General features: G+C 37.2%; 1 protein-coding gene across 1 annotated transcript; it reads left to right on the forward strand.

Moving 5' to 3' along the window:
- The first annotated feature begins 76 nt into the window (after positions 1-76).
- LOC130932400 (uncharacterized) lies at positions 77-8175 on the forward strand. The gene is made up of 2 exons (XM_057861723.1): positions 77-172; positions 7669-8175. Exons 1-2 carry the CDS (start codon positions 77-79, stop codon positions 8173-8175), a joined length of 603 nt encoding a protein of 200 aa, XP_057717706.1.
- The last annotated feature ends 3053 nt before the right edge of the window (positions 8176-11228 follow it).

An 11228-nucleotide genomic window follows, 5' to 3' on the forward strand; every position in this document is an offset into this window, starting at 1 on the left:
ATGGTTAGAAGGATGAGATCGGTGATGCCAAGGAGAGACTCAGAGTGCATTTGTGAAGGGTCAAAAAATACATAACATGGCACTTATTGCATGCGAAACAGTGCAATGGTTAAAGATGAGGAAGAAGAAAATGACAATCATTAAATTAGACTTTCAGAAGGCTTATGATCGGGTAAAATGGAGTTTTGTGGATATTGTGCTGCAAAAGATGGGCTTTTGTTGGAGATGGAGGGTGTAACAACCTACCACACAGAGCTTTACGCTTAAGTCGTAAAATAGAGGTGGTGTGGCATTTCAAACTCTAATATATATATATATATATATATATATATATATATATATATATATATATATATAATAATTGAAAGAACGTAGTATACTAGGAGTCTTGAAGAATAGGTAAAATAAAATCCTAAAAAAATAAAGGGAAAAAAAAGACAGATAGGTCTCTGACTTTTTAAATTTTTTTACAAATATATCCCTTACAAAATTTAAATACAAAAAGTCCCTGATTTTAACAAACGGAGGACAATTTAGTCTTTCCGTCTATTTGCCTCTCATACACCAAACGAAACTGGCTGACGTGGTTGAAACGGTATCCAAGTGTCCGTTACGGTGCTACGCTAGAAGGGGAATAAAGTTCGAAGGACAAATAAGTCCTTGACATCATTTTGCAAATAAAGTTCGAAGGACAAATAAGTCCTTGAGAATTTAGTTCATTATGCTTCTATATATATCATATATTACTATCTAATTGAAATATACTTATATTATGTATCATATATTACTATCTAATTTAATAATCAAATGTGTCACATGACACTCTTATTAAAATTGAGAGAATTTTTTTTTTTCAAAATTAATAAACTCCTTTTCTAAATTCTCTCATCTACCTCTCTCCATTTTTCTATTTCTCTCTACTATTTTTACTCTATATAAAATTATATTTTATATTAGTAATTTGACAAATCAAAATATATCATGCGATATTTTTTTACAATTAAAATATTTTAAATGTAAAAATATACACATTAAATTATTTTAAATTTTAGATAACGAATGCTAAAATTAATTATTAATAAAAAATTAAACTTTTTCATATAAAAATAATAACTAAAAATCTTATTATTTAATTTTTTATCTGCAGATATCTTGGTCTTCTTAGCCAGAGACTTTTGTCAACTTACGACTTTTTTGTAAAAGTAGTTTGATTTTATAAATCTTTTGTGCCATGCATAATTTATACTGTTAGAACAAAGTGAACTATAATTTAAAAAAAAAAAATATTCTCGTAATGTTAATATGGATAAAAATACTAGTTCTAATATAATATACAATTGCACTAATGCTAACTTAATACATGAATGATGCACAAATGAACTAATGCTAACTTGATGCATAAATGAACTGATGCTAACTAATGCCACTGGTATGATAAAAACTGAACTAATGTATTTTAACAAATTCTAATATAATACTCAAATGCACTAAATCTAAACTAATGCAATTTAAGAAAAAAAAGTAGAAACAGAAAAAGCCCAATTTCTACAATTTTAATACAAATAATTTAAATTGTATAATACAACAAGTTAACTAGATTTCAAAATACAAGCATAATTTTATAAACTAAATTCTCATAATAGAAGCATAATAAAAGTATAATGAACTAAATTCTCATGGACCTATTTGTCCTTCAAATTTTATTTGCAAAATGACGTCAAGGACTTATTTGTCCTTCAAATTTTATTTCCCTTCCAGCGTGGCACTGTAATGGACACCTGGACACCGTTTCAGCCATGTCAGCCAGTTCTGTTTGGTGTATAAGAGGCAAATAGACGGAAGAACTAAATTGTCCTCCGTTTGTTAAAGTCAGAGACTTTTTTGTATTTAAATTTTGTCAGGAATATATTTGTAAAAAATTTAAAAAGTTAGGGACATATCTATCTTTTTTCCAAAAGTAAAAAGCGCAATATATATATATATATATACAAAAAACAAGAATAAAGGGTCAAGATTACAAAATAACAAGCTTCTAAATCAGCCTGCGAAGTCAAGGCTGACCGGAGAATATTTACATACATAAGTAGGAAACCCATAACCCAAAATACATAAAGGTAACCTTAGTTCTCCATAAACCTCTATGAGGTGCAAAAGTAAAACATATACATGTGCATAAGGAGAGTGATATACAAGAGCACATATGTAGATAAAACAAAATATAGTATCCCCAAAAGATCCACTTTGCTGCAGAGAACTCTAAACGCCTAGTAAGGTGCCTCTCGACCTGCATCTGAAAAACACAAATATCCATATGGAATGAGAACAGGGTGTATGAACCAGAGTAAACGCTTTAATAAAATAATAATTTAATTACCCAGAATAGGTTCAAAAATATAGAAATGATATTTTAAAAATATAAATGTGAAATTTGAATTCAATAGAATTTTTTGAGTTGGAAAAAATAATTTTTTGCGAAAAGTGCATAAAAATGTGTACCGGTAATTTAGTCGATAGTACCAGCTTAAGTCTGTCTGGTACTGTGTAAGAATAATGAAAACAATAGAAAAACTTAAGAAAATAGTTAAAGTTGAAAACCGGGCACTAATCTTAAAGATTTTGATCCAAAATGGGCCAAATAGACCTAAAACACTAACAGGTTGGACCGGCCCCAAGTTGGACCCAAGTCCAACTTATATAAGACCTTTAATGAGGATTTACATCCTCATTTCACCACCAAAGAGAGAGAGAAACGCAATTTTGAGAGAGAGGGGAGGGTGGTACTATTCATCACCATCTTCTGAGAGTCATAACTTGAGCTACGAAACTCCGATTGACAAGCCATTCGCGGTCACATGAACCTCTCATCGAGATATTCGTTTATAGCTAGGCATTGTTGGTAAGAGATCAAAAATCAAGCTCCAGTTTTCTGCGCTAGATTTTGTGCATTTTTTGTTATAGTTTTTTAATAGATTTTTTTATTTTGTCTTTTTAGGGGTGATCTAGCATTGGTATATTGTTGAATTTTTTCCCTAATCTTGTTGGCTAAGTTTGAGTTTTGGTGCTTGTTGGAGTTGTCTTGACTATTTGGAAGCATTCGGATTTGTGTTGGTGGCTTGGTTGTGATTGAAAGCTTGTGGGATCCAATTTTTGGTATTTTGGGGCATATTGGGAATCGGCTAAGGTATGATTTTGGTTTTCTTTATGTAATATGTAATATTTCTAGACACTTAGACTAGTGGACCTTAGGATAGGATTAGGTTGGTTCTTGAAAATTGTGGATTGATGATGCATGTTGATTTTGATGAATATGATGGTTTTGATGATATTATGATGTTATTGTTAATAAATGATGTTGGGCATTGATATTGGTATTGAATGATGTAACTTATGAGGATTGAAGATGTCATAGGATGGATGAGATTTATGAATGGTTGAATTATGTAAATTAGTTAATATTGATATTTTTATTTGGAAGTTGTGAATTGTGTTAGATTTGTGATGGGAAGAGTTGGAAGAGAATGAGTGGAATATGTGTTGAAATTAATAAAAATGATATGGAATGGTACATTGTAGTGTGTGGTAGTATTTTGTGATGGATTGGATATGTTTTGGTTTGGTTTAGTTATGGAATTTGGAAATTAGAGAACTTTGATGTTTTTGTGTAAAACTTGATTTTGGAGAACTTTGGCGGATCATAACTTGAGCCTCAGTTTTCAGAATTGATTGGTTTTCTTCTCAAATTAAATATGATTTCAACAGCTTTAAATGATATAAAGTTTGGAGGAAACAGAGTTTTGTAGAGGAAGTTATGAGCATTTAAAGTTTGGTGTTTCAAACTGAAATTCTACAACATTTGATTTTTCTGGGTCTGATACAGCATGCGTACGTGACCATCTGCATGTGACGCGACCAACCCTTTTGGGTTTGGTATCTCTTGTACACAAGAAATGTGCAGGCGTACGCGAGCAAAGGAAAATACATCCACGCGTATGCGTACGCGTGATCTTTTAGAAATGCACTTCCACGCGTACACGTGGCTTACGCGTACGCGTGACTCCTGTTTTACTGAAAATGTGTTTTTCTTCACTTTTAAGGACTCTCTAGCTTTCCAAACTCCCTTAACTTTTCCTTAAGACTTGTGGATAGTAGTTAGGCCCCTATGACTAGTATAGATGGGATATACTTGAGAATAATAGATTTATATACGGGTTCTAGAAGACGATTACTTAGGCATGGTATGTCAGTTGGGTGGTTTTGTCTTGTGATCTAACAGAGAGCCGGGTTGATGATGAACTTGAGATATTGATGATGGATGATGAGATTGAAACTTGAAAATGAATCTTTATGGTTAATGGAATAAGTATGAACGAAAGTGTGACAGGCACTATATCCTTGGGTTAAGTATGATCAGAACTCAGAGAGGACTGATGATCTTGTTGAATGTTGAGAATGTGCCAGGTACTATATCCTTGGGTTAAGTACGATAGTGTGTAGGGCTCTATATCCCTGGGATTGAATTATGATTAATAACCTTTTCTGCTGCAAGAGTGTGCCAAGCACTATATCCTTGGGTTATGCATGCGAGTGTGCCTGGCGCTATATCCGTAGGTCAATAGTGTGTAGGGCACTATATCCCTGACGTAGCAGATTCTCTGCTGTAAGAGTGTGTAGGGCACTATATTCCTAGCGTGGCAGAAAAGCTACATCCAAAAAGATGTGTCGGGTTGGCATTCATGGACCGACAAATGATATCACGAGCCAATAGGACAGGCATTCATCATATGCATCTCTTATCTGCTTATTTGCTTTGATTACTTGCAGTTTTCCTAAATGTATAATATGCCTACTTGCTTCTTGAATTACTTGCTATACATGAATATTACCTGTGTATTACTTGTTTGCATATACTTGTGTTTGTCTGGTGTTAAGGAGGATCAGAAGGCAGTGGTGATGGAATCGCACAGAGGTTAGGTTGGCAAAGGCTGTGGGATATAACGGTGCAGTTTGGTTTTAGTTAGAAACTCCCTAAGAAAGATAACCCTGTTTACTTGTTTATGGTTTAAGTTATTTATCTCGTTAAGCTTGAATATCTTATTGGTATGAAGTTCTAGGATTGCCTTTGACATCCCGGAACCTTATATCTTATATATTGGGCATTGTTACCATACTTAGAACCTCCGGTTCTCATACCATATGTTGTTGTTGTTTTTCAAACGCAAGTCGCAACCCAAGTCGGTGAGTTTGCGGATGGTGACAAAGCGGAGGATCCTTTATTATCTTGTATTTTGGTTATTAGGTTGTAGTTTCTCTCACTTGTGTACTTATACTCTGTTGCCCTAGAGGATTACTTTGAGAGATAAGTTGTATAATCTGTTTTAACTCAAAAACTCTGTTATATCTGTATTATGACTAGTCGGCCTAAACTTCGCGGGTTGCGGCTAGTACTCTATGGTTATCATACTTATGGATATCTATCTTGACTATTATTATTATTATTATTATGTTAAGTCTCATGTTGTATCTTGAGTCTCTACGCTTTTAGTTATCGTGTGTGAACGCTTCACGCTTTGAAATCCCGCTTATGTGATTTTGAATTTTATTCCTTCATTGGGCTCCTAGTATTACTATTTCTTCCTATATTTATTAATGTATGAGCTTTAGAACAATCCTGGCACTTCGTTATCATTTGTTTTACGGCTAGAGGTAAGGCTTTGGGTAATGGGGTGTTACACAGGGGGTTCTCAGCATGGTAATGGTGCCGCATACATAAGATATAAGGTCCCGGAAAAGCCAAAGACAATCCTAAAACTTCGATACTCATGATTATAAGAATTAAAGATTTAAAGATGAGAGTCATAATCATGGTGGTCCTCTAAGGTTCTTAAACTTAACTAAACTCTAGCGAAATCCGTCCAAAATTTATCTCCATCCTCCAAAATTCTCTAGAACACCAATTGAGTCACCCGGACAAGCAAGACAGACAAAGAGAAACACAAGTAGAATACAATTACAGTAGGTAGCAAGTTTAGCAAGTAAGGATAATAATCAAATAGGCAAGACCAATTAAAACACAAGCAAGCAATTCAAACATATGCATATGATGTATGTCAATCCTACTGGCCGTGAGCTCAGGTGTCGGTTAAACTGCCAGAACCCGTCACATCTGGTAGCTAACTCAGACATTTGTCTCTAGGTTGCGCATCTTCAAGAGGAACTTTAACGAAGGAGAGTGCCTTTCTACCTTCTCATGGAGATATCACGAAGGAGAGTACATTTCTACATCAAAGGAGTGTGCTTTTCCACCTTACAACCAGAGAAGAATGTGGGAAAACAATACGAAGGAGAATGACTTTCCACCTTCCCCACATCCCTATCACGACAAGGAAGGGGATCCTCCGTCCTTAACTTGCCATCGGATAAGATTTTCAAGTTAATACGCAAGCGGGATCACACCCAGACCTTGGCATCTCGACCATTCCGGCCATACTCGGTCATTACCAATCTCAACATTTACCTCTCAATACAGTTGTAAGGTCTCACATCTGTTGGAGAGGGGAACGAAGCATGCCTTATAAGGGTGTGGATACCTCTTCCTAGCATGACCATTTTGACGAGTGAGTGTGGGAGATTCGGCTATCATCCCTATCGTCAAAGGCAAAACCGTGAGGCCTTGTGTGCTAAAGCGGACAATATCGTGCTAGCGGGTGGTCTGGGCTGTTACAAATAATATCAAAGATGGAGCCCGGATCGATATGCCAGAGAGGGCGCTGGGCTCCCTTAGGGGCGTGGATTGTAAGGTCCCACATTTGTTGGGGAGGGGAACGAAGCATGCCTTATAAGGGTGTGGATACCTCTTCCTAGCATGACGCATTTTGACAAGTGAGTGTGGGGGCTTCGGCTATCATTCCTATCGTCAAAGGCAAAACCGTGAGGCCTTGTGTGCCAAAGCAGACAATATCGTGCTAGCGGGTGGTTTGGGTTGTTACAATAGTCACATCGCAAATCAAATCTTATCATTCTCAACTTTATCTTTAATCTTAACATTTACTTTTGCACCTCATAGAGGTTTATGGAGAACTAAGGTTACCTTTATCTATTTTGGGTTATGGGTTTCTTACTTATGTATGTAAATATTCTCCGGCTAGCCTTAGATTCGCAGGCTGAGTTAGGAGCTTATTATTTTGTACTCTTGACCCTCTATTCTCATTTTCTCTGTGTGTGTGTGTGTGTGTGTGTGTGTGTGTGCGTGTGTGTGTGTGTGTGTGTGTGTGTGTGTGTGTGTGTGTATATATATATATGAACTTTAGCTTTCTTCGTACGCAAATAATCCTTATTCTTGAGCATTGTGCTTTTAATTTTTACGATTTTGTTTTACCTATTCTTCGAGGCTCCTAGTATACTACATTTTTTCAATTATTATACGTACATATATATTTTTTTATCTTAGAGGTTGTAATACCACACCACCTATGTTTTACGACTTAAGCGTAAAGCTCTGTGTGGTAGGGTGTTACAGAGGGAATGGGTTAAGGAGTATGTTGGTACAACGTCTATATCGATCCTGATAAATAGCTCACTATATAAACCTTTTAATATGAAAAGGGGTTTGAAACAAGGTGATCCAGTGACCCATTTTTTGTTTGTTCTGGTTGTTGATGCTTTGCATAGGATGGTAGGAGAGGCAGTCAGAAACAGATTTTGTCGATGCTGGTTGGTAAGGACAATATAGAGTTGTTATATCTCCAATTTGCAGATGACACTATATTATTCTGTCCACCAGAGGAGGAGACAGTCATAAACTATGCCAGGTTGCTAAGGGATTTTGAGGTGATGTCAGGGTTAACTATTAACTTTGATACATCAAGTTTAATCCCAATCAACTGTGAACAACAGTGGACTTACAACATGTGCAACTTATTGGGATGTAAAGAGGCTAACCTTCCAGTCAGGTATCTTGGCATTCCTCTAGGAGCAAACCCAAGGTTAGTCAGGACTTGGAAACCGATAATTGATAAAGTTAAGGAGAAGCTCAGTTTGTGGAAGGCAAAAGTGCTAAATAAAGCGGGTAAGTTAGTCCTTATTAAATCTGTGTTGAATAGCTTGTCAGTGTACTATCTGAGCCTGTATAAGATGTCAAAGGCTATGGTAGAAAAGTTGTTATCGTTGCAAAGATGATTACTGTGGAGCAAGGAGGAAGGTAGAAATGGTTTGGCGCTAGTTAAGTGGGAAGTGGTTCAAGCCCCTAAAAAGGAGGGTGGGTTGGGGGTACGGTGATGCCGTGGTTATAAACACTGCACTCTTTTACAAGTGGTGGTGGCACTTTTCAAAAGAGGAGTGTTCTTTATGGAAGAAGGTTGTATGATCTTGCTATGACTTGAACCCCAATGTGATGTTATCAGCTCAACCATTACCTACTAAAGGGGGGTTGATGCGTGAGCATCTTTCTTATCTTTTTCTAGTGAATTTGCACTTAAATTGTTGAGTTTAATCAAGAATTAATTATCTTTTAGCCACTATGAATGCTACTTTGAGTCTTGTGCATTTCTATTTATTTTAGGCAGCATTCAGCTGGATTTGATGGAGTTTCTGCAGCACAAGAATTAAAGGAGAAAACCAGCGAGGAGCGACGCGTACGCGTACCTGACGCGTGCGCGTGATTTGGAATTTTCCATGGTTATTCAACTGAGAAGCGATAAAGTAGCTGGCTCTGAGGCCAAGGTCAATGAAGAGTCAGTTGAAAAAGAAGCTCCAGAGGAGAAGAAGGAAGAAGAAGAGCACGCCCCTCCAAAGCGTGCGGACAACCCATTCCCAGACTCTCTTGACACTTATCCTACATTACCAAAGGCTCCTGAGTACAAGCCTAAGATGTCATATCCTCAGAAACTTCAAAAGGAGACCAAGGACAAGCAGTTTTCAAAGTTCTTGGAAGTCTTCATAAAGTTGCAAATCAATATTCCTTTTGCTGAGGTTTTGGAACAAATGCCTATCTAAGTCAAGTTCATGAAGGAGCTATTGTCAAAGAAGAAGCGTTTAAAGGGAGATGAGACAATAGTCCTTACTAAAGAATGTAGTGCTGTAATTCAGAATAACTTGCCAAGGAAGATGCCAGATCCATGGAGCTTTCAAATTTCATGCACCATTGGGAGCACAATATTTAATAAAGCCCTATGTGATCTGGGGGCAAGCATAAATCTAATGCCCTTATTTGTGATGAAGAAGCTACAAATCCAAGAGGCACAACCCACAAAGATATCATTACAGATGGCAGACAAATCTACGAAGCCTGCATACAGATTAGTAGAGAATATCTTGGTCAAAGTGGGTAAGTTCTTCCTCCCAGCAGACTTTGTGATTCTTGACACGAAAGAGGATGAGAATGCCTCTATAAATCTAGGAAGACCATTCTTAGCCACTGGAAGAGCTCTGATTGATGTAGAAGTGGGAAAATTAGTGCTTAAAGTGCATGATGAGCAACTAGTCTTTCATGTTTTCAAAGATGTACATTCAGCAGGTGAAGAAGAGAGGTGGATGCAGACTGAGCTTATTGATCCAACCCTTCAAAAACCCTCTGATGATACACAACAGAATCTGTAGCTCAAACCTTCCATGGCAACAATCAATAAAATTCCTCTTGACATCAAACCTAAGTTTGGTGTTGGGAATGCATCATCTACCAAGGAGGAGGTTCCCAAAAAGAAGAAAGTACCCAGAGGATGGAGAAACAAAAAGATCCCCATTGAAGGTTTCTCCCCAGGAATGAAGGTGGTGTTGACCAGCAATCTAGCATGGGTTTATACAGTAATCAGAATCCTCTCTCTGGAGCATATTGAGCTACGTTAAGGAGACACAAGAAAGAAGTTCAAAGTAAGGGGTGAAGAGCTGAGCCCCTATGATCCTCCTCCTTAGAGGAGCTGACCGTCAAGCTAGTGACGGTAAAAGAGCACTTGTCGGGAGGCAACCCGATAATTTCGTATCCTTAGTTATTTTTCATAGTAGTAGTTTTCTTACTTATTTGATTTTTATTGAGTTTTTACTATTTTCTGATCGTGCAGCTATCTTAGAACAGGGACCAAATATTAAAAAAAAATGACCACACAGTGCGCAAGCGTCGCTGATGTGTACGCGTCATATGTGTGTGCGTGAAAAATAAAAAGTGAACAGAAAGTTGCTCGGGAGGGAAGCAGGAGGTGTGCTTGGCGCACAAATTGGCTCACGTGTACGCGTCAAGCACGCACACGCGTGGATGAGTAAAAATGGCGTAAAAGGTGTTTAGCCAGAGAGTTATGCTTGTGTGGGGCTGGAACTATGCTGGATGCACAAACCCCACCACGCGGATGCGTACTTGACATGTTTGCGTCGTTTTCCTATCCTGGCCGTCCACGCGTACGCATCTTTGACGCGTACGAGTCACTTGAATTTCGCGCGATCCACGCATACGCGTGCCTCACGCGGATGCGTCGCATGCGACGCCCAATTGAATCACCTCAGCGCCTGATTTCAAATCATCCACCTCCCAAATCCTAATTCTCTCTTGTTCTTTTATCTTTTTATTCTTCTTTCATCATATAAATTACTTTTATGTCTCTCTCTATCTGCAGTTTTTCTTTGCTTGAGGACAAGCAAACCTTTAAGTTTGGTGTTGACGCTTCACTTATGGCTTTTCTGTCTTGCACCAAAGGGAGAAGAATGTTCTTCATGAAGGAATGAGCTGACCACCAGCATAACTGATGTGGTTGAGTTCCTTTCATTCTATTTCTCATGTATTACTCACTAAAGCTTGAATTGAAAAGAAAAAGAAGTGATGTATTGCATGAGAAATTGAGTTATATTTAAGAGTAGTCTTATTTACTTAAATGTGGTGGTATTTTCTGTGATTATGAATGCATGACATGAACAGTGCATATTTGAATTTGAATCAAGGAATGTTGATGTACAAGGAATAGAAATTTAGAGAATTATTATGACTTCTCTGAAACAAAAAAAATTAATCCTTGAAGAAAAAGAAACTATAAAAGCAAGGTCCAAGACTCTGAGCATCAATGACTAGGGAGGTCAGACATGATTAAAAGCTCAAAGAGTTGTTTCCCTAGTCATATGCTTGTGGTGTGATTGTGTCAAGTAATCCTTGAGACAGAACACTTAGAGTCGAGACCAAGTGCGTTTAATAGAGTATGCCAAAGGCTTTGAGCACCCTTGTCTAGGAGTAACTGAAAGAAAAAAAATCAGAA

The sequence above is a fragment of the Arachis stenosperma genome, chromosome 1, assembly GCF_014773155.1.
Source record: "Arachis stenosperma cultivar V10309 chromosome 1, arast.V10309.gnm1.PFL2, whole genome shotgun sequence".
In the NCBI taxonomy this organism is placed as follows: Eukaryota; Viridiplantae; Streptophyta; class Magnoliopsida; order Fabales; family Fabaceae; genus Arachis; species Arachis stenosperma.